This window comes from Cibotium barometz, chromosome 46 (assembly GCF_041138505.1).
Source record: "Cibotium barometz isolate CiBa-2024 chromosome 46, ASM4113850v1, whole genome shotgun sequence".
Lineage (NCBI taxonomy): Eukaryota > Viridiplantae > Streptophyta > Polypodiopsida > Cyatheales > Cibotiaceae > Cibotium > Cibotium barometz.
In genome coordinates this window covers 37580236-37605925 of record NC_141091.1, presented here as the reverse complement: position 1 = coordinate 37605925, position 25690 = coordinate 37580236, and the positions used below count along the sequence as shown (strand labels likewise).

General features: G+C 39.8%; 1 protein-coding gene across 1 annotated transcript; it reads left to right on the top strand.

Annotated features, from left to right (window-relative positions):
• Positions 1-1045: 1045 nt before the first annotated feature.
• On the top strand, positions 1046-1636 carry LOC147612189 (uncharacterized). Its single transcript, XM_086784182.1, has one exon. It carries the CDS (start codon positions 1046-1048, stop codon positions 1634-1636), a length of 591 nt encoding a protein of 196 aa, XP_086640308.1.
• The last annotated feature ends 24054 nt before the right edge of the window (positions 1637-25690 follow it).

Genomic DNA, 25690 nt, shown 5'->3' with positions numbered 1-25690 from the left:
TTCATTCATTGAATATTAACTTAACTGATTTCTAATTTCACGAATTCCAATGAGGAATAAATTAATCATTTATCTGAATATTTCGACTTCGATAGATTTTTTGAATTTTCTCTTTTTAATTCGAGTGAATATAAAACGATAGAAATTTCTCTCTCAGAGTATTTACTTATTCATTTATCAAATACTCATAGAAATTAAACATACAATTAAAGAGAATTCTAATTTTGATATAAAAATTCTTTATGCATCTATTTAAGCATAAAAATCAACATCAATGGGAATAACACTTTTATATAAAAGAAAATCCTTTTATGCATCTATTTATGAACAAAATCAATTTTAATAGGAATAACACTTTTAAAATAAAAAGAATTTCTTTATGCATCTATTTATGCATAAAAATCAATTTTTTTCAAGAATAAAGCTTTTATAATAAAATTTCCTTTATGCATCTTTCTATGCATAAATTTTCAATTCAATGAAAATTACACTTTTATAATTTAAAAAATTTCCATTATGCATCTTTCTATAAATTCAATGAAAATAATACTTTTATAATAAAAAAAATTTCCATTATGCATCTTTCTATGCATAGAAATTAAATTCAATGAAAACAACACTTTTATAATAAAAAAATTTCCATTATGCATCTTTCTATACATAAAAATTAAATTCAATGAAAATAACACTTTTATAATAAAACAATTTTCCATCATGCTCCCGTCCTCATCACTCCGAATTGGGAGTTGATCTTCCATGTGCACATGGATGCCAATGCAATAGCAGTAGAAGCAGTACTAGCGTAGCCAGATGTGGATTTAAAGATGGATAGGCCTATTCACTATGCAAGGAAGCAGCTCAATCGGGCCGAGAGAAACTACTCCACCACAGAGCGGGAGGGTTTGGTGATCATTGACCATCAAGCGGCGTTGAAGTATTTGCTGAATAAAGCCCAAGTCACCCCGGCAGGATCTGGAGATGGCTCCTTCTCTTTCAAGAATTTGACTTTGAGATTATGGTCCGCCGCCTAGGGAAGGACCATGTCATGGGGGCTGATTATCTTTCCAGAATCCCAAGTGGGGAGCTAGCCTCGGATGAGGGGATTTGTGATGATCTCCCACCAGACAGCATGTTGTTTGTTGTGGATGCCACCCCTACTTGGTATGAGGACATAGTGATGCTGCTGAGCACAACGAGGTTTTCCCCGAATGCTGATGCCAAGGCAAAAAGGAGGCTTTTACTTAAGAGTAGGCCTTATCTGCTCATTTCCAGACAGTTTTACAAGAGGGGTAAGGATGAAGTGTTGAGGAGATGTGTCAACCCTCATGAGGTTTCCCTCATCATGGAAGATGCGCATTCTGGACCAAGTGGTGGTCACTCGTCTGGCATTGTCACCGCCCGAAAGATCATGCAGTCTGGTCTATGGTGGCCCTCCCTGTTCTCTAACTGCAGAAAGTGGGTGCAACAATGTGACATATGTCAAAGGTCTGGACCCAAACCAGATAGTAGGTACTACTTGCCTCTCCATGCTACACCACCCTGGGAGCCTTTCGACAAGTGGGGCATTGATTTTGTGGGTCCCATCACCCCAAAGTCTCACCCCACAAGCTGTGAGTACATTTTGGTGGCCCAGTGACTATGTGACCAAATGGGCCAAGGCCAGTAGAGCCACTCGAGACAACACCGCTCTTATAGTGGCCAAGTTCCTGTATGAGATCAGCTTCACCAAGTTTGGGTGTCCCATAGAAATTATCAGTGAGGGGAAACATTTTGTGAATGAAGTCATAGATACCCTCTTGGCACGTTACCAAATCTTCCATCGGAGGTCCTGTGCATACTATCCCAGAGCTAACGGCAAGTAGAGAGCACCAACAAGGTCTTGCGCAAATCCTTGTTAAGGGTAGCCAAGGAGCACTCTCACCAATGGGACCAAGCGCTTTTGGGGGTATTGTGGGCCTATCGCACATCCTACAAGGCAACCACCTTACACGCTCCTTTCCAACTTGCTTTTGGGCTTGAGGCAGTGTTACCCTTTGAATTTAATGCAGGCTCATCCAGAGTGGGGCAGCATAGGGTGGCCACCTATCACCCCACATACTCCGCTCGGCAAGAGCATCTCAAAATCTTGGACGAGACCCATCAACACGCTCCGATGGTGGCCACAGAGGTGGAGCAACTTTAACGTAAAGCATGGCATGATCGACACTTGAGACTTCCTCAATTCTCGAAAGGTGACTTGGCTTTGGTTTACAACTCTAAATATCTAAAAAAGGCTAGGAAGTTGGTGTATGCTTGGCAAGGTCCTTTTCGAGTGGTGGAGATCTTGCCCATGGGTGTGGTACAGCTAGAAACTCTCTAGGGTGCCGCCCTTCCATTGGTGAATGGATCTAGGTCAAGAAGTATTGGCTTCCTCGAGGGTGACAAGCAAGCTAGTGGGATAAGAAGGCAAGGGATTGTACATATTTTTTATACATTTTTTGTATCATTTTGTTTTCTCCTTCTTTTTTAGAGGGTTAGAGGGTGGCTTCACCATCCCTTCCTCATCGACCCCCTCTCCTCTCACTTCTCCCCTCGGCCTTCTTCACCACACCCCCAAAAAAAACCCCACAAAAAAAAAACCCAAAAAAACCCCACCCCGTCACCCCCTCTCTCTCGTTCTCTCATGCCCCCCCCCCCGCTCACCCTCTCTCGCTTTCTTTCTCTCGTGCACCCCCTATGCCCCACGCCCTCCATCTCTCTTTCTCTCTCCCTCACGTACGCCACTCCCCTCTCTCGTTCTCTCTAGCGTTCTCTCTCTCTTCTCCTTCGCCCCCTTTGCACCATCCCAAAAAAAAAAAACTACCCACCGTCACCCCACCAACCCCCTCTCTCCCCACTGTCACCGCACCAACCCCCTCTCTCCCCACCGACACCCTCTCCCACTCTATCTCTCCCCACCGACCACCTGTCCCCCTCACCGACCAAGCCCTCACCAGTCTAACCCCCTCTCTCCCTCACCTCTCACTCTCTCTCTCTCTCACCTTCTCACTCTCTCTCTCTCTCAGCTCCACCTCCCCCCGTGCCCAACCCAACCTCCCGTTCCTCACCCCATCAACCTTCACCACCCTCCCCCCCTTTTTTGGTCGCTCACCCGTGCTCCCCCTCTCGTCGACCCTTCAAAAAAAAAAACAATCTCCCCATCGCACCCACCCTGTAAGATTCCTCCTCAGCCTAAATAACAAATAAGCCTCTACTTCAATCCCTTGTAATCATTCTATGTTTCTAAATACAAGAAATTATTATTTTTCCTTGTTTGGCCTAGTGAGATAAAAATTTCTAGAGAGTGGTAAATCAATATTGTTGGAATTAAGGTTGCAGGAATGCACACACAACTTCAAGAAGATGAGGAAGCTTGAGCACAACACAGTAGTGTATTATGAGTGCCAAAAATGAAAGATAACGAGCCCTAGAAGATAATGGGCGTATATACAATGCACGGGGGAAAAAACCTCCTAGTGAGGGAAAAAGTGCCCCGGCGGTCCTAAGTGTGTTCACACACATCACTACTATAATATGGTAACAAATCCCCCCTGGAGTGATGCGGTGAACAAGAGCTAGCACTCATGTATAGGGAAGTGTCTAGCTATGTGGACGAATCCACAAAAGGGAGTAAGCCCAAAGCTTTGCGAAAAGCTTCGAACTTCTCACGAGGCAGAGCCTTTGTGAAAAGGTCTGCAAGGTTATCCTGTGTTGGCACATAAGCCAAACTGATCTCTCCTGCAGAGAGTCTCTCCCTGACATAATGGTAGTGCACCTCAATGTGCTTCGTACGAGCATGGAACACTGGGTTCCGCGCAACTGCCAATGCGCTCTGACTGTCAGTGAAGATGGTGGTGGCAGATGGCTGCCCAACACCCAAATCAGCCATAAGGCGTCTGAGCCACACACACTCAACCGTAGCTGTGAAAGCTGCCCTGTACTCAGCTTCACAACTAGAAGTGGCCACAGTAGGCTGCTTCTTGCTCAACCATGATATGCATGAGCTTCCAAGCATGAAGCAAAAACCACTCGTGGACACGCGTGTGTCATAACAACCAGCCCAGTCAGAATCTGAAAAAACATGTAAATCTGGCGGCAATGATCCCCCCTTAGGATAAAACAACCCAAGATGCCGAGTACCACTCAAATAGCGAAAGATACGCTTCACTGCCTGCCAATGCTTAATGCCTGGGCTATGCATAAATCTGCTCACCTGTGAGACTGCAAACTGAATGTCTGGCCTCGTAATGCATACGTAAATGAGGCAACCAACAGCTGTCTGATAGAGTGTGACATCAAAGTGATCTCCAGCATCATGAAGACTCAACTTCAAACCTGTCTCCATTGGAGTAGCAATAGGCTTGCAGTCTTCAAGGCCAAATCTCCGCAACAATGTTTCAATATACTTTGTCTGACACAAAGCAATACCTCCATCACACTGCTTAAATTGTATCCCCAAATAATGATGCAAATGCCCCAAATCTGACATCTCAAAAGAGGCATTCAAATCAGCCTTAAAATCAGCAATATGACTCTCATTTGGTCCTGTGAGCAGCATGTCATCGACATAGAGAGCAATGATTAGATGTACACCATCCACACGTTTAACATACAAAGTGCTTTCTGTTGGACTATTCTGAAACCCATGTGCAGTCAAATATGCATGTATTTTTTCATACCAAGCTCGTGGAGCTTGCTTTAAACCATATAAAGCCTTTTTTAACCTGCACACTTTGTTTTCCTGCCCTCTTTGAACAAAACCACGAGGCTGCGATACATACACCTCCTCATGCAAATCTCCATTTAAGAACGCAGTCTTTATGTCCAGCTGATGTACATTCCAACCATTATGAGCTGCTAATGCACAGATGCTACGAACAGTGGTCATACGACATGTGGGAGCAAAAGTCTCATCAAAATCAATGCCCTTCTCTTGAGCATAACCTTTTGCAACAAGCCTAGCCTTATGGCGATCCACTGTGCCATCAGGCTTACGCTTCAATTTGTATACCCACTTAGTGCCAATGGCCTTCTTGCCAGGGGGCAAGTCACATAAAGACCATGTACTATTCTTCATAATAGCATCGTATTCTGCTTGCATAGCAGCCATCCAATTTTCTGAACTTTGTGCCTCATCAAATGAAACAGGCTCACTTTCATCGCACATACTAGAAACAGCCAATGCATAACAATCTGACGCATAAGAGGCACCATGAGAGCCAGAACGAGTGCGACTAGACAAAGGGGCATCCAACTTGCTGTCACGCAAAGTCTGCACCAGCCATCTAGGCATGTTTCTAGAGCCCTCAATCTCTTGTCTCTCATCCTCAAGTGCATCATGCACATCTGCATCAGATATAGGCTGATCTGTGCCATCATTTAAAACCTGCATAGGCTGAAAAACTGCCTCATGAGGTATTGCACTTGACTGTGCACCACTGAAAAGAGGCAACAATGTATCATAGACATCACGTGAGCTGATATCTGTCTCCTTAGTACATGAAACCAAGGGCTGAACTGCATCTTCCACAAATACAACATCACGGCTAACCAAAATGCGCTTTGTCTGTGGATGATACAAACGATAGCCTTTGCTCTCAGCACTATATCCAACAAAAATACATTTGACAGCTTTGTCATCCAATTTTCTGCGATGTTGCACAGGCACTAATGCATATGCCAGGCAACCAAAAACACGTAAATGGCCAACAGATGGCTTGCGGCTATGCCAAGCCTCATATGGAGTGACAACCTGTAATGCTTTGGTGGGACACCTGTTTAGTACATAAGTGGCACACATGACAGCCTCAAGCCAAAAACCATGTGGTAGACTTTGACTCTTAACCATACATCTTGCCATTTCCATGAGAGACCTGTTTTTTCTCTCAGCCACACCATTTTGCTATGGTGTATACGGCACTGTACATTGGTGTTTTATCCCACGCTCAGCCAGAAATGCATTAAATTCTGAAGACATATACTCCCCCCCTCGATCTGAACGGAGGGTGCCCATCTTACTTTCTGACACATTTTCAGCCATAACCAAAAACTGTTTGAAGCACAAAAACACTTCGGACTTTGCCTTCAAAGGATATACCCATGCATGCCTGGTAAAATCATCAATGAAAGTCACGAAGTAAAGGTAGTTTCCAAATGATGGAGTTTGCATGGGACCACAAACATCACTGTGAACAAGCTGCAATCTGCGTTCAGCTCTCACTGATCCATCTTTGGGAAAGGAAGCACGCTGCATTTTACCCAATATGCAGCCCTCACAAACATGCTTGACAGGTGCCTCAAGCTTAGGCAAAGAAGACACCATTTCAGATTTCTGCAGGCGCAGCAAACTTGCAAAATTCAGATGACCAAAACGTGCATGCCACAGTTTTGCATTTGAAATAGCCTGCGTATCCATAATAGCACATGCTGAATCCTCTACACATTTGCCATCCATATTGAGCTTATACAGCCCTCGACATAGTGAACCAGATGCTACAATGATGTCACCACAAGAGAGATCATGAACAGTACATCTGTCATCCACAAATTTTACAACCAAACCTGTTTTGGCAAATGCGGAGACTGACAGCAGATTCTTTTTGATCCCTGGCACATACAATGCATCAAAAAGTGTAAAGGTGTTGCCATTTGCAACATTCAGCACAATCTGTCCAACTCCTTTAACGGGATAAGAGGAGTTATTGGCACAAGTGACAGTATTCCCTGTGGGAGCAGACTCAAGGAAAGTGAATAAACTGCGCTGCGAGGTGATATGCTTAGTGGCACCACTGTCAAAGTACCATACATCTGAATCTACTGCAGACATACATGTGTCATGCAAAGATGGGTCATAACTGCACTGCGCATTGAATGCCCATTCTGTATCTAGCACAACATTAGCAGATTCATTGTTAGAAGGAGAGGCATCTGCAACAGCCATACTAGCCTCTTTCTTCTTAGCCTCTTTCGCAGCCAGCTTAGGACACGCTTTGATGACATGATCATTTCCCTTACAGTACTTGCAAAATGTCTTCTGTTTGTCACCCTTCTTCTCATCTTTGTCTTCCTTCTTTGGTTGCGCAGCATTTGCAGATTTCTGCTTACTAGAAGAAAAGCCAGCTTTACCTTTCCCGCTTCTCTGACTAGCAACGAAAGCTTGATCTGCGACACGCATAATATTCCTGTTTTGCCTTGACTGGTCTTCTTGCAGCAAAACAGAAACTAACTCCTCAAATGATAAGGCATTGGGATTGCCTTTCATCATCAAGCGAAGAGTGGAAGCAAAACCCTGATAAGAATCTGGTAGACCATTCAAAACAGTCTGCACAAGTGAACTGTCTGACAGGATTTCATCTGCAGAAATGAGCTGCTCTTTGAAATCCTTGATCTTTGTCAAAAAGCTATCCATAGAATCACCTTCGTTCATATGCTCACTCTCCAACTGTTTTCGGAGGTAAGCAACACGAGCCTCATTTCTTGCCTGATACAATGTGGCAAGTACATCCCAAGCATCCTTAGAAGTCCTGCAGGAGCGAATATGTGGGATAATGGTACGTTTGACAGATAGCGCAATCAAGGCATGAGCCTGCGCATCTCTACCATCCCAACGAATCTGCTCTGCTGAAAGTGGTGGTTCTCGAACAGCTGCTACAGCACTTGTGCCTGCACCATCATCAACAGTACCTGTTTCTGATGTGTTTGCAGCATTCCCAGCCACAATAGGACGTGCATCAATACCCTGCACAATGTTCCATAACCCCTTTGCTACCAATACATGTCGCATCATATATGCCCACAATGGATAGTTGGTGCCATCCAACTTATCCTCAGCAGCCAACATGCGGAATACATCATTGTTGTCAGCCATGGCCAATGACTGTACTACTAGATGTAAATGCTGTCTGTAAGAGGTAAACCTGTATAAAATCGACCTGTGCTATGTAGCACAGCCCAAAACAGACGAATGGGCACCTGTCCTGCAGATTTTAATCTTGACAGAAAATCTGCACAGTAGGACGATTTTGCCTGCGCAGTACTTGGAATGCAAAAACGGAGGTCGAAATGACTTCAGATCAAAATTCTGAAATGACCAAGCCCTACGGGCTCTCCCGCGGCATATACTAACCTGCAGACGCTCGTGAAACCTCGTCGCAATCGGAGGAGATGAAGCGGCAGGTGCCGGTGATGCTGCCCGGGAGGAGGAAGCCTGCTCTGATACCAATTGTTGGAATTAAGGTTGCAGGAATGCACACACAACTTCAAGAAGATGAGGAAGCTTGAGCACAACACAGTAGTGTATTATGAGTGCCAAAAATGAAAGATAACGAGCCCTAGAAGATAATGGGCGTATATACAATGCACGGGGGAAAAAACCTCCTAGTGAGGGAAAAAGTGCCCCGGTGGTCCTAAGTGTGTTCACACACATCACTACTATAATATGGTAACAAATATTGGGATATTTTTGGATAAATAAATTTTACAAATATCAAAAAAATGTTTCCCTAAAACAGAAAATCAAAATAGATTTTCCAAGGTGCAATTGGAATTAATTAAAAATGATTTAGAAGACCTTAGCCTAAGGGTCAAGCTTTTCTGAAAATTTTGGATTATGGTCCACTTAAGGTTCCTATGGACCAATAAGATTAATCCAAGTGTTGGGATAAGATAAATCCAAAGAATAAAAGAAAATACCCAAAAATGAGTAAATGCCCACATAAGATGAAGAGTTGACTGAGTACTAGATTTATTAGTTAAAAATTATGAAGTATTAATAAAAAAATAAGATATTCTGGAGTAATCATTCATTTTTGACACATTGGTAAGGAGAAGGGGGCCCTTCAAAGCAGGTGCCTATTTCACATGTGTGGATGACTTTTAGACTAAAAAATAATAGGATATTTTTATCTCTCCTCTCTCCTAGATCAAACCAAATCAAAAAGGAAGCCAAACTGGTCCAAAACTTATCCAAATTTAGCCAAATTGAAGCTGAAAAATTCTAGAACTTAGTTGGACTTAGTTAGTGGCCTCCCTCACCTATAAATAGACCCTCATTCTTTTGTATTCTCAATTTATCTAAAATTTCTCTTTGAATTTTAATAAAATTACCCATTAATTCAATATGCTAAGAATTCCACTTTTCCCATTTAAATGATTGAATGTCAGATGTCATGGGAATTCCTCTTTTATCATTTAAATATTTCTCATACATAAAATAAATTTACCTAAAATAAAATATCCATTAACTCCAATATGCTAAGAATTCCACTTTTTCCATTTAAATGATTAAATTTCAAATGTCATGGGAATTCCTCTTTTATCACTTAAATAAAATTAGCACAATTTTCTCTTTTCTTAATTATTTAATTATGCATAAACCTTAAAAATAAAATTTCCATTGAATGTGATAAAAATCATTCTTTTAGCTTAGGATATTTAATCTTAGAATATGGTAGGAAGTCCTCCTTTCACGTTATGCAGAAGAATGAATTATATATCAATTTCTTAAAATTTTTGCCATTGGTCCGTTGCTATTACTGACAATTTTCAATATTTTTGAAAAGAATAAGACTTAGTAATGTAATTATGATAGTATAACTATCTTTTAACCTTAAATCCAATTTATGGATTTAACTCCTAAGATTACCATAATTTACTAGCCTATAAGTATAAAAAGCCATTTTCTTAACCTCTAGCTTCACAAGCCTAGAGTTTGATTTTTGAATTGAGAATTTCTCCATGAGAAGCATCATTTGAATAGAGAATTGGTCATAGGAATGACCATTCTTTGGGGAAGCCATTCTTTGGGGAAGAGAGATAAACATAAAAAGCATCCTAACTAAGCATAAATGTAAACTTTTCTTAATTATTCATTACAACTCTTAAGAAAAGCTTGATTTGCATTATAAACACTTAATTTAGAAACTTCTCAATCTTGAGAGGGGTTGAGAAGTGAAAACATTGAGAATAGTAGAGAAAAACCATAAAATTACACTTTACCTCTTGTTTTTGCTTGCTTCTCTATCTTAGAAGAAGCCCCCAACCAATCAATTGGTTAGTGTGTTGAAAGGAAAGCTCCAAGGAGGGTTAAAGAGAGAGAGAGGTTCCACTCTCTCCAAAAGTAGAGGATTTTTAAGGGATAATAGAAAATATCATTATCTTAATGTAATACTCGCATGGTATAGTTCATAGTTTTTTTTACAAAAGACTAAGGATCTATTTATAGGTGAGGGAGGCCTCTAACCAAGTCCAACTAGGTTCTAGAATTTTCCAAGTTTAGTTTGGCTAAATTTGGACAAGATTTGGACCTAGTTTGGCTCCCTTTTGATTTGGTTTGATCCCAGGAGAGAGGAGAGATAAAAATATCACAATTTTATTAAATTAAAAACTCCACCACATGTGTGAAATAGGAACCTCCTTGAAATATCCCCCCCTCCTTACCAAGGTGTCAAAAATGTATCATTATATCTCATAGTTTTAGTAATATCTCATAGTTTTTAACTAATAAAATATCTCATTGTTTTAGTAATATCTCATAGTTTTTAACTAATAAACCTTGTACTCACTTAACTCTTCATCTTATGTGGGCATTTACTCATTTATGGGTATTTTCTTTTATTCATTGGATTTATCTCCTCCCCATACTTGGATTAATCCTATTGGCCCATACGAACCTTAATTGGACCATAATCCAAAAATTTCTGAAAATCTAGACCCTTAGGCTAAGGTCCTTTATACATATGTTCAATTGATTCCAAATGCACATTGGAAAGTTCTTTTTGAATTTCTGTTTCAAGGGAAACCATTTTAGACACTAGGAGGATTTTTATATCAAAAAATATCTCAATTTTGGATTATCTCTCTCTAGACATTTTCTCTCTCCAGGCCAAAACAGGATAAAACAGGATCTTTCTTTTATTTCAGAGAGGGGAATAATTACAAGATTAGTAGGGGAGATCCTTACACATGTACACCTCAAAAGCTGGAGGGAGGAATCTTACATCCTACCCCACTTAAAAAATGCGAGATGTCCTCATCTCGCCTGGAGGACAACTCTTTCCCTTACGATCCAACTGATTATGGGGTTCCTTATAGTCTGGTCAGCCCAATAGAATCCTAGGATAAAGATCCCTTCTACGAGAAGAACATATAGAACTCATTATCAGATAACACTTCATTTAGAATATATCATTCATATCCTTAACATAATAATGGTCCATTAGACCGCAAATTTCATCTGAACATTCTTCCATGAGAATTTTAGTTATGCAGGTTTTCAATTTGCCATCCCTTAATTAGATCCATTGGGTCAAGGGTTAACAGCAGCAATCTGTCAGCACAATTCACTAATCTCGTAGTGATTTGTTGAAGTCATTATTGCCATTCTAATTATTAACATCATTACTGGGATTCGTCCCATTCATCCTCATTGTGGTTTCGTTCAACTTATCTCCTTTCAACCAGAATTCAGGAATCATCATCTTTCAATCAGAGTCCAAATCAATTCATCAATTCTCCACCAAAATTTTAAAATCATATCAACCAGCATTCGAATTCATCATCTGGATAGCATTTTTGCTTATAATTTCAAGGTCTTAGATTTACTCATATAAACTGCCAGTAAAGAGCTACAGTTATACCCTCGGTATATACGAGTAGTCACGATCCTTGGAATTATAAGGTAAATACCATCATGTCTAGGCCTCAAGCAAGTCAGGGATTCCATACAATTGCGGTACTTCCATTTGAAGACCCAATTACCTATTTATGAATCTTCATTCTGAATATCAATTTGTATGAATTTCATCACACAATTACAACCTTGTACTCCTACTTCATAAATTTTTGACATTTCTGGCTTCTCGGTTGATCCACTTTAGCCAATTCACTCTGATACCAACTGAAAGATCCCTACCCCTCCGTGCAACAAATTCAGGGGTGCTAGCAGCGGAAGTAGCACTTCTTACGCAGGGCAGGGTCTCTCACTCGAGGCCTCGCCCACCACGGATATCCGGAAAAGAGACTAATCCCTTGGTTATTCCAAAACCGAACCCGAAAAAACTTCCCTCGCCCAGAAAGCACGGGCGATTCCTCCAGGATATTTTTATTCTAACGTAGTCAAGGTCATCACTAACCAAACTTATCCAACTGAACCCGTAAGTCATATGGTCAGATCAAGGAAAAGACTTGCACTTGGATCATAGAGACCAATGCTTTTTTCCTCATCGAGAGGCATAGCCGTTGATTCTTTTCCATAGAATAAGGACTGTCCGAGATTTACTTCATCTATCGTACCATAATAGAATTGAGTCTCATTTTAGGGATCCATAAGTCTAGCCTAACCCCATCCACTCCCATGGGTTAGCCAACCAACCACTGTAGTGGTAGTGTGAGATCCCTGTCCACGCCGCGCAACAAATTCAGGGGTGCTAGCAGTGGAAGTAGCACTTCTTGCGCGGGTCAGGGTCCCACACTCGGGGCCTCGCCCACGGATATCCGAACAAGGGACTAATCCATCGTTTCTTCCAAATCCGAATTCGGAAAAACTTCCCTTGCCCGGAAAACATGGGCGATTCCTCCAGGATAACTTTTCTCTAACATAGTCAAAAGCCTGAACTAACTGAACTGATCTGACCAAACCCGTAAGTCCCATAGTCAGATTAGGGAAAAGATTGTACTTGGATCATAGAGACCAACGCTTTTTTCCTCATTGAGAGGCATAGCCGTTGATTCTTTTCCATAGAACAATTTTTATCCAGGATTTACCTCATCTATCGTACTATACAGAAAGTGAGTCTCGTTTTACGGATCCATCAGTCCAGCCTACCCCATCCAGTCCCATGGGTTAGCCAACCACCCAACCACTGTAGTGATGGGATCCAATTAGGAATTTGGTTAGGTTTTGTCTCGGGTACCAAGGAAAAGAGTTCCCAGGCCCCTAGCCGGATATTCATGCAAACATAAAACTAGTCACACCAATATGAACTTGCCTTTTTCATAGATTCAACAATCTTTAAAACATTCATTTAATGAAACCATAGTGTCACTGATCATAATCCTTTAATTATCGAGTTGAATCCTTATTTCTAAACATTCCTTTATCGGTGTACCTATGGCATCATTGGCAACCAGAACGCTCACCACCTGTTCACTCAGGGGCCTTTTCGATAGTTCCTAGCTCATAGTAACAGGCAATATATTCACATAACAAAATGGAATCTCCGTTGAAGATCAGCAAGTTCAACTAACGGATCCATATAAAAGAGCCATGGACTCATTCGTTGAGGACCAGCAAGGTCAACCAATGAGATTCATGCCCGAATTCAGAAAACAACTCTTACTCCTTGTTCCAAAATCTTCCCCGACGTACGTGTGGGTATCTTCGGCGTCAGCACCCTCTAGGATCCTTCACAGGTCACCTAGCGCTTCACTCATAGGTCGCTTCCTTGGTACCTGATCCACTGTATCGGAAGCTTATCATTTAAATCAAACCGAGGCTGGTCAAGACCTCGGCCAACCTTGCTACACGACCTCCGATGACTCGGAGGTCAGCAGTTGCAACTTTAACAGATAGGTCTCCACGACCTTATTCACAAGACAGTCAAAATGCTTTCCCAGCATTCTTGACATAAAACAGTCATTTAAAAACAGATTTCACATATAAATCATTAGGGGAAGGTTGAGGTCTATAGGGGCCCTTTAAGCTGCCATATTATGATTTTAATGACTTTTTGTTAAAATGTTAAGTTTCTTTGACTTTAGATACCTTCTTATTCTTCAAATGGCTAGAAGTTTGAATTTCAAAGTTTCCCGCCAAAATTGAATTTAAAATTGAGTGGGCAAAACCATATCATGTGACATATCTATGTAAAGAGCTCAGCGATTGAGTAGATTCTCGATCTCTAATCTCCGACAAATTTTGAGCTCATATGTAGAAGTTATGGATGTCCGAAATTTTAAAAACTTCCCCCCCCCCACTTTTTGAGAATGAAAAGTACAAAAAGGCATCTTCTAGAGAATCTTTTGACCACCTTTAATCACCCAACATTTTTGTATACATGGCATCACATGATTGGCCCTTTTCCTTAATAACCTTTTAATCACATGGCATCTTAAAGGGCCCCTATAGACCTCAACCTTCCCCTAATGTACAGTTCCAACAATATTTCCATCTTTTCTCATTACTCCACATCCTTTCACATTAGTCCCCATCTTTTCTCCTCTTTCCACAATTTTATTTTCTTCATCGATCCCTATCACATCACATCATTCCCACATGAAATCACATCCAATCGCATCATCCACACATCAGTCTACATCATCCATACATCCATCCACAATATCCACATCAATCCACATCATCCATACATCCATCCACATCATCCACATCAATCCACATCATCCATACATCCATCTACATCAATCCACATTATCCACACATCAATCCACATCATCCATACATCATCTACATCAATCCACATTATCCACTCATCAATCCACATCATCCATACATCCATCTACATCAATCCACATTATCCACACATCAATCCACATTATCCACACATCCATCTACATCAATCCACATTATCCACACATTGATCCACATCATCCATACATCCATCTACATCAATCCACATTATCCACACATGGATCCACATCATCCATACATCCATCTACATCAATCCACATTATCCACACATCGATCCATACATCCATCTACATCAATCCACATCATCCATACATCCATCTACATCAATCCACAGTATCCACACATCAATCCACATCATCCATACATCCATCTACATCAATCCACATTATCCACACATCGATCCACATCATCCATACATCAATCCACATTATCCACACATCGATCCACATCATCCATACATCCATCTACATCAATCCACATTATCCACACATCAATCTACATCATCCATACATCCATCTACATCAATCCACATTATCCACATGTTGATCCACATCATCCATACATCCATTTACATCAATCCACATTATCCACACATCAATCCACATCATCCATACATCCATCTACATCAATCCACATTATCCACACATCAATCCACATTCATTTCATAAGTATTTCCATTCTCTTCTTATTACATCTTTTTCTATCTCATCACTTATTTCCTCATTTATCCTCATCAGATCTCATCCACTTGCATCTACGTATATATCTCATCACTTCACATACATTAACAGCTATCCAGTTTACATTGCATCTTATCACATTCATTTCACATCACATCTCATTCATTCACATCCTGATTCACAAGCTAACACATTCATTTACGTCCCTTATCGTTCATTCACATCCCGATTCACATCACATCACATCTATTCACATCCCTTATCATTCATTCACATCTCGATTCACATGCTATCACATTCATTCACATCCTATATCATTCATTCACATCCCGATTCACATGCTATCACATTCATTCACATCTTATATCATTCGTTCACATCCCGATTCACATGCTAACACATTCATTCACATCTTATATCATTCATTCACATTTATCTGATTCACATCACATCTCATCACATCTATTTACCTCTCATCCTCGTCACATCTATTCTCATCACATCTATTCTCATCACATCCATTCTCTGTTCATTCCCAACTATCCGATTCGCATCCCATTTCAACACACCTATTTACCTCTCATTCTCATCACTTCTATTCCAATCACATCCATTCTCTATTCATTCTTATCTATCTGATTCATATCACATATCATCACATCTATTTACCTCTCATTCTCATTACTTCTATTCTCATCACATCCATTTATAGAATGTAAGAAAATAAAAATAAAAATAAAAATAAAAATAAAAATAAGAAAATAAAACTCTTTTGAAATAAAAATAAATTTATTTATGCATCTTTCTATGCATAAAATCAAAATTGATGAGAATAACTCTTTTGAAATAAAAATAAATTTTGTTATGCCTCTTTCTATGCATAAAATCAAAATTGATGAGAATAACTCTTTTGAAATAAAAAATAAATTTCTTTATGCATCTTTCTATGCATAAAATAAAAATTGATGAGAATAACTCTCTTGAAATAAAAAATAAATTTCTTTATGCATCTTTCTATGCATAAAATCAAAATTGATGAGAATAACTCTTTTGAAATAAAAAATAAATTTCTTTATGCATCTTTCTATGCATAAAATCAAAATTGATGAGAATAACTCTTTTGAAATAAAAATAAATTTCTTTATGCATCTCTCTATGCATAAAGTCAAAATTTATGAGAATAACTCTTTTGAAATAAAAATAAATTTCTTTATGCCTCTCTCTATGCATAAAATCAAAATTGATGAGAATAACTCTTTTGAAATAAAAAATAAATTTCTTTATGCATCTTTCTATGCATAAAATCAAAATTTGATCAAAGTAACGCTTTTATAATAAAACAAATTCTTTTATGCTTTTATTTATGCATAAATTTAATTTTAATGAAAGCAATAATTTTATAATAAAAAAATCTTTTATGCTTTTATTTATGCATAGAAATCAATTTTGATGAAAGTAACACTTTTATAATCGAAATATTCCCAATATTCATCTTTCTATGCATAGAAATTAATTTTAATGGAATTAACACTTTTATAATAAAAATATTTCTACTATGCATTTTTATATGCCTAGAATGAAAATAACACTTTTAGAATACACAAATGATGGGGATTACTCTTTTTGAACAATAAAAGATAAAACTTAGAAAATTTTACCGTAACCTGCTTTGTATGGCTGACCATTTTTCAATTTTTCCTATCCTTAAGTTACTTAAAAATTATCCCCAAATGGTTTAAAGCATTCTAAACTAATCAAATTCTACTTTTAAAAGAGAAATAATATGAAAACTTTAATTCCAATAATTAGATTACTTATCTAGGATAAAGAAAGGCTGAATTAAAGAACAAAGAGAGGGGGAAAGCCTTTGCAACAAGGCATTTCATCATTTTACATTTTAAACAAAACAAAAATTAGAAAACCATTTAAAGGAATAATAAAAAGTAGGATTTCTAGCCTACATGAATTTTCGAGAGCTTTCCTTTGGCTTGATGGTTTGAGGGATCTACTCTTGTTTGCAACAAGAGTGGCCACCAATTCTTTAGAAGAGGGAATGGTCAAAAACTAATGATTTATTAATAAATTCATAGTTTTTGGCTCTGGGGAGGAGTAGAGTAACAGTGCATAAAACACTATTAACCATTTACAAAGGGGAGGCTTCATTTATAGGAAAAAGTGAGCCTCTAACCAAGCAAACTGATTCTAGAAATTTCCAGATCAGTTTGGTCATTTTTTGACCATTTTTAGGTCAATTTAGCTTACTTTTTGGATCTAGTTGAAGCAAGAGAGAGGAGAGATAAAAATATCTCATTATTTGTGAGTTTAAAACTCAACCACACATGTGAAATAGGCGCCTCCTTCATGAGGGGAATTCCCCCACACTGAGGTGTCAAAAATGCATCATTTCTCTAAATATCTCTTCTTTTTTAACTCTAAATATCCTCAAGTCCTTAGTCAACTCTTCATCTCATGTGAGTATTTACTCATTTTTGGGAGGTATTTTCTTTATTTCTTCAATTTATCTCCTCCCTAAATTTGGATGAATCTGATTGGCCCCTCAGAACTCTTTTCAAAATTTAGGGATCTCTATAAGGGATCTTTTCAAAATTTTATATAAGGGATCTCTATCCCAGGATTTTGTTGGGTTCACCAGACTATAAGGAACCCCAGAATCAGTTGGATCTTAAGGAAAAGAGTTCTCCTCCAATGTTGCGAGATGAGGACATCTAATTTAAAATTTTTCAAAAATCTGGACCCTTAGGATAAGGCCTTTTGAACAGATTATAATGGATTTCTAATGCACCTTCAGCTGAAAATCTTTTTAAACTTCTATTTTGGGAAAATTTATTTTAATAAGAAGAGATATTTTTCCATCCAGAAATATTTAGAAATTGAATAATCTCTCTCTAGAATATTTTCTCTCTCTAAGCCAAAACAGGGTAAAACAGGATCTTTCTTTTATTTCAAAGAGGGAAATAATTATAAGATCAGAAGGGGATGTTCTTACACCTGCACACCTCAAAAGCCGGAGGGAGGAATTTTACATCCTACCCCACTTAAAAAACGCGAGATGTCCTCATCTCGCAACATTGGAGGAGAACTCTTTTCCTTAAGATCCAACTGATTCTAGGGTTCCTTATAGTCTGGTTAACCCAACAAAATCCTGGGATAGAGATCCCTTATATAAAATTCATCATCACATAATAATTCACTCAGATCATAACATTCAATTCCTTATCACAATAATGGTCCATTAGACCCCGAAATTTCTATCTGAACAGTCCTTCATGAAAATTTTTAATTTTATAGATTTTTAATTTGACACCCCTTAACTTGATCCATTGGGTCAAGTGTTAACAGCAGTAATATGCCAACACAATCCACTAATCTCATAGTGATTTGATGAAGTCATTAACATCATTCCAGCTACGAACATTATCACAGGGACTCGTCCCATTCATCCTTATTGTGGTTTTGCTTAGTTTATTACATTTCAACCAAAATTCAAGAATCTTCATTTTTCAATCAGAATCCAAATCAACTCAACCAGAATCTAAAATCATATCAACCACATTCGAATTCATCATTTGGATAGTATTAATGCTTATAATTTCAAGTCTTAGATTTACTCGTATATACTGCCAGTAAAGAGCTGCAGTTATACCCTTGGTATATACGGGTAGTCACACTCCTTGGAACTATAAGGTAAATACCATCATGTCTAGGCCTCAAGCAAGTCAGGGATTCCATAAAATTGCGGTACTTCCATCTGAAGACCCAATTACCAATTTACGAATTTCAGTTTGAATATCAATTTGTATGAATTTTTTCACACAATTACAACCTTTTACTGCTTCTTCATAAATTTTTGACACTTTTGGCTTCTCGGTTGATCCTCATTAGCCAATTTGCTCTGATACCAGCTGTGAGATCCCTGCCTCAAATAATTTTTATCCAAGATTTATCTCATCTATCGTACTATACAGAAAGTGAGTCTCGTTTTATGGATCCATCAGTCCAGCCTAACCCCATCCAGTCCCATGGTAAGCCAACCGCCCAACCACTGTAGGGATAGGATCCAATTAGGAATTTGGTTAGGTTTTGTACCGAGTACGAGGGAAAAGAGTTTCAAGGCCCCCTAGTCGGATATTCATGCAAACATAAAACTAGTCACACCAGTTACACACCCAATATGAACTTGCCTTTTTCACAGATTCAACAATCTTTAAAACATTCATTTAATAAAACCATAGTGTCACTGATCATAATCCTTTAATTATCGAGTTGAATCCTTATTTCCAAACATTCCTTCATCGGTGTACCTATGGCATCATTGGCAACCAGAACGCTCACCACCTGTTCACTCAGGGGCCTTTTCGATAGTTCCTAGCTCATAGTAACAGGCAATATATTCACATAACAAAATGGAATCTCCGTTGAAGATCAGCAAGATCAACTAACGGATCCATATAAAAGAGCCATGGACTCATTCGTTGAGGACCAGCTCATAGTAACAGGCAATATATTCATAGTAACAGGCAATATATTCACATAACAAAATGGAATCTCCGTTGAAGATCAGCAAGATCAACTAACGAATCCATATAAAAGAGCCATGGACTCATTCGTTGAGGACCAGCAAGGTCAACGAATGAGATCCATGCCCGAATTCAGAAAACAACTCTTACTCCTTGTTCCAAAATCTTCCTCGACGTACGTGTGGGTATCTTCGGCGACCCAGAGCCCGAGCACCGTATGGTCAGCACCCTCTAGGATCCTTCGCAGGTCACCTAGCGCTTCACTCATAGGCCGCCTCCTTGGTCCCTCATCCACTATACCGAAAGCTCACCATTTAAATCAAACCGAGGCTGGTCAAGTCCTCGGCCGCCCTTGCTACACGAGACGTCCTCCGACGACTCTCCGTTAGCAGTTGCAACTTTAACAGAAAGGTCTCCACGACCTTATTCACAAGACGGTCAAAATGCTTCCCCAGCATTCTTGACATAAAACAGTCATTTAAAAACAAATTTCACATACAAATAGAGTTCCAACAATATTTCCATCTTTTCTTATTACTCCACATCCTTTCACATTAGTCCCCATCTTTTCTCCTCTTTCCACAATTTTATTTTCTTCATCGATCCCTATCACATCACAACATTCCCACATCAAATCACATCCAATTGTGTCATCCACGCATCAGTCTACATCATCCATACATCCATCCACATCAATTCACATCATCCATACATCCATCCACATCAATCCACATCATCCATACATCCATCTACATCAATCCACATTATCCACACATCAATCCACATCATCCATACATCCATCCACATCAATTCACATCATCCATACATCCATCCACATCAATCCACATCATCCATACATCCATCTACATCAATCTACATCATCCATACATCCATCCACATCAATCCACATCATCCATACATCCATCTACATCAATCCACATTATCCACACATCAATCCACATCATCCATACATCCATCTACATTAATCCACGTTATCCACTCATCAATCCACATCATCCATACATCCATCTACATAATTCCACATTATCCACACATCAATCCACATCATCCATACATCCATGTACATCAATCCACATTATCCACACATCGATCCACATCATCCATACATTCATACATCCATCTACACATCATCCATACCTCCATACATCCATCTACATCAATCCACATTTTCCACACATCCATCCCCACATCATCCATACATCCATCTACATCAATCCACATTATCCACACATCCATCCACATCATCCATACATCCATGTACATCAATCCACATTATCCACACATCGATCCACATCATCCATACATCCATCTACATCAATCCACATTATCCACACATCAATCCACATCATCCATACATCCATCTACATCAATCCACATTATCCACACATCCATCCACATCATCCATTCATCCATCTACATCAATCCACATTATCCACAAATCAATCCACATTCATTTCATAAGTATTCCCATTCTCTTCTAATCATATCTTTTTCTATCTCATCATTTATTTCCTCATTTATCCTCATCGCATCTACCCATATATCTCATCACTTCACATACATATAGGAAAAAGTGAGCCTCTAACCAAGCAAACTGATTCTAGATTTTTCCAGATCGGTTTGGTGAATGTTTGACCATTTTTAGGTCAGTTTAGCTTACTTTTTGGATCTAGTTGAAGCAGGAGAGAGGAGAGATGAAAATATCTCATTATTTGTGAGTTTAAAACTCAACCACACATGTGAAATAGGTGCCTCCATTATGAGGGGAATTCCCCCACACTGAGGTGTCAACAATGCATCATTTCTCTAAATATCTCTTCTTTTTTAACGAATATCCTTGTCCTTAGTCAACTCTTTATCTTATGTGAGTATTTACTCATTTTTGGGGAGATTTTCTTTATTTCTTCAATTTATCTCCTCCCTACATTTGGATGAATTTGATTTGCCCCTCAGAACCTTAATTTAAATTTTTTCAAAAATCTAGACCCTCAGGATTCGAACAGATTATAATTGATTTTTAATGCACCTTCTGAAAATTTTTTGAACTTCTATTTCGGGGAAATTTATACCACAAAAGGGAGTAAGCCCAAAGCTTTGCGAAAAGCTTCGAACTTCTCACGAGGCAGAGCCTTTGTGAAAAGGTCTGCAAGGTTATCCTGTGTTGGCACATAAGCCAAACTGATCTCTCCTGCAGAGAGTCTCTCCCTGACATAATGGTAGTGCACCTCAATGTGCTTCGTACGAGCATGGAACACTGGGTTCCGCGCAACTGCCAATGCGCTCTGACTGTCAGTGAAGATGGTGGTGGCAGATGGCTGCCCAACACCCAAATCAGCCATAAGGCGTCTGAGCCACACACACTCAACCGTAGCTGTGAAAGCTGCCCTGTACTCAGCTTCACAACTAGAAGTGGCCACAGTAGGCTGCTTCTTGCTCAACCATGATATGCATGAGCTTCCAAGCATGAAGCAAAAACCACTCGTGGACACGCGTGTGTCATAACAACCAGCCCAGTCAGAATCTGAAAAAGCATGTAAATCTGGCGGCAATGATCCCCCCTTGGGATAAAACAACCCAAGATGCCGAGTACCACTCAAATAGCGAAAGATACGCTTTACTGCCTGCCAATGCTTAATGCCTGGCCTATGCATAAATCTGCTCACCTGTGAGACTGCAAACTGAATGTCTGGCCTCGTAATGCATACATAAATGAGGCAACCAACAGCTGTCTGATAGAGTGTGACATCAAAGTGATCTCCAGCATCATGAAGACTCAACTTCAAACCTGTCTCCATTGGAGTAGCAATAGGCTTGCAGTCTTCAAGGCCAAATCTCCGCAACAATGTTTCAATATACTTTGTCTGACACAAAGCAATACCTCCATCACACTGCTTAAATTGTATCCCCAAATAATGATGCAAATGCCCCAAATCTGACATCTCAAAAGAGGCATTCAAATCAGCCTTAAAATCAGCAATATGACTCTCATTTGGTCCTGTGAGCAGCATGTCATCGACATAGAGAGCAATGATTAGATGTACACCATCCACACGTTTAACATACAAAGTGCTTTCTGTTGGACTATTCTGAAACCCATGTGCAGTCAAATATGCATGTATTTTTTCATACCAAGCTCGTGGAGCTTGCTTTAAACCATATAAAGCCTTTTTTAACCTGCACACTTTGTTTTCCTGCCCTCTTTGAACAAAACCACGAGGCTGCGATACATACACCTCCTCATGCAAATTTCCATTTAAGAACGCAGTCTTTATGTCCAGCTGATGTACATTCCAACCATTATGAGCTGCTAATGCACAGATGCTACGAACAGTGGTCATACGACATGTGGGAGCAAAAGTCTCATCAAAATCAATGCCCTTCTCTTGAGCATAACCTTTTGCAACAAGCCTAGCCTTATGGCGATCCACTGTGCCATCAGGCTTACGCTTCAATTTGTATACCCACTTAGTGCCAATGGCCTTCTTGCCAGGGGGCAAGTCACATAAAGACCATGTACCATTCTTCATAATAGCATCGTATTCTGCTTGCATAGCAGCCATCCAATTTTCTGAACTTTGTGCCTCATCAAATGAAACAGGCTCACTTTCATCGCACATACTAGAAACAGCCAATGCATAACAATCTGACGCATAAGAGGCACCATGAGAGCCAGAACGAGTGCGACTAGACAAAGGGGCATCCAACTTGCTGTCACGCAAAGTCTGCACCAGCCATCTAGGCATATTCCTAGAGCCCTCAATCTCTTGTCTCTCATCCTCAAGTGCATCATGCACATCTGCATCAGATATAGGCTGATCTGTGCCATCATTTAAAACCTGCATAGGCTGAAAAACTGCCTCATGAGGTATTGCACTTGACTGTGCACCACTGAAAAGAGGCAACAATGTATCATAGACATCACGTGAGCTGATATCTGTCTCCTTAGTACATGAAACCAAGGGCTGAACTGCATCTTCCACAAATACAACATCACGGCTAACCAAAATGCGCTTTGTCTGTGGATGATACAAACGATAGCCTTTGCTCTCAGCACTATATCCAACAAAAATACATTTGACAGCTTTGTCATCCAATTTTCTGCGATGTTGCACAGGCACTAATGCATATGCCAGGCAACCAAAAACACGTAAATGGCCAACAGATGGCTTGCGGCTATGCCAAGCCTCATATGGAGTGACAACCTGTAATGCTTTGGTGGGACACCTGTTTAGTACATAAGTGGCACACATGACAGCCTCAAGCCAAAAACCATGTGGTAGACTTTGACTCTTAACCATACATCTTGCCATTTCCATGAGAGACCTGTTTTTTCTCTCAGCCACACCATTTTGCTGTGGTGTATACGGCACTGTACATTGGTGTTTTATCCCACGCTCAGCCAGAAATGCATTAAATTCTGAAGACATATACTCCCCCCCTCGATCTGAACGGAGGGTGCCCATCTTACTTTCTGACACATTTTCAGCCATAACCAAAAACTGTTTGAAGCACAAAAACACTTCGGACTTTGCCTTCAAAGGATATACCCATGCATGCCTGGTAAAATCATCAATGAAAGTCACGAAGTAAAGGTAGTTTCCAAATGATGGAGTTTGCATGGGACCACAAACATCACTGTGAACAAGCTGCAATCTGCGTTCAGCTCTCACTGATCCATCTTTGAGAAAGGAAGCACGCTGCATTTTACCCAATATGCAGCCCTCACAAACATGCTTGACAGGTGCCTCAAGCTTAGGCAAAGAAGACACCATTTCAGATTTCTGCAGGCGCAGCAAACTTGCAAAATTCAGATGACCAAAACGTGCATGCCACAGTTTTGCATCTGAAATAGCCTGCGTATCCATAATAGCACATGCTGAATCCTCTACACATTTGCCATTCATATTGAGCTTATACAGCCCTCGACATAGTGAACCAGATGCTACAATGATGTCACCACAAGAGAGATCATGAACAGTACATCTGTCATCCACAAATTTTACAACCAAACCTGTTTTGGCAAATGCGGAGACTGACAGCAGATTCTTTTTGATCCCTGGCACATACAATGCATCAAAAAGTGTAAAGGTGTTGCCATTTGCAACATTCAGCACAATCTGTCCAACTCCTTCAACGGGATAAGAGGAGTTATTGGCACAAGTGACAGTATTCCCTGTGGGAGCAGACTCAAGGAAAGTGAATAAACTGCGCTGCGAGGTGATATGCTTAGTGGCACCACTGTCAAAGTACCATACATCTGAATCTACTGCAGACATACATGTGTCATGCAAAGATGGGTCATAACTGCACTGCGCATTGAATGCCCATTCTGTATCTAGCACAACATTAGCAGATTCATTGTTAGAAGGAGAGGCATCTGCAACAGCCATACCAGCCTCTTTCTTCTTAGCCTCTTTCGCAGCCAGCTTAGGACACGCTTTGATGACATGATCATTTCCCTTACAGTACTTGCAAAATGTCTTCTGTTTGTCACCCTTCTTCTCATCTTTGTCTTCCTTCTTTGGTTGCGCAGCATTTGCAGATTTCTGCTTACTAGAAGAAAAGCCAGCTTTACCTTTCCCGCTTCTCTGACTAGCAACGAAAGCTTGATCTGCGACACGCATAATATTCCTGTTTTGCCTTGACTGGTCTTCTTGCAGCAAAACAGAAACTAACTCCTCAAATGATAAGGCATTGGGATTGCCTTTCATCATCAAGCGAAGAGTGGAAGCAAAACCCTGATAAGAATCTGGTAGACCATTCAAAACAGTCTGCACAAGTGAACTATCTGACAGGATTTCATCTGCAGAAATGAGCTGCTCTTTGAAATCCTTGATCTTTGTCAAAAAGCTATCCATAGAATCACCTTCGTTCATATGCTCACTCTCCAACTGTTTTCGGAGATAAGCAACACGAGCCTCATTTCTTGCCTGATACAATGTGGCAAGTACATCCCAAGCATCCTTAGAAGTCCTGCAGGAGCGAATATGTGGGATAATGGTACGTTT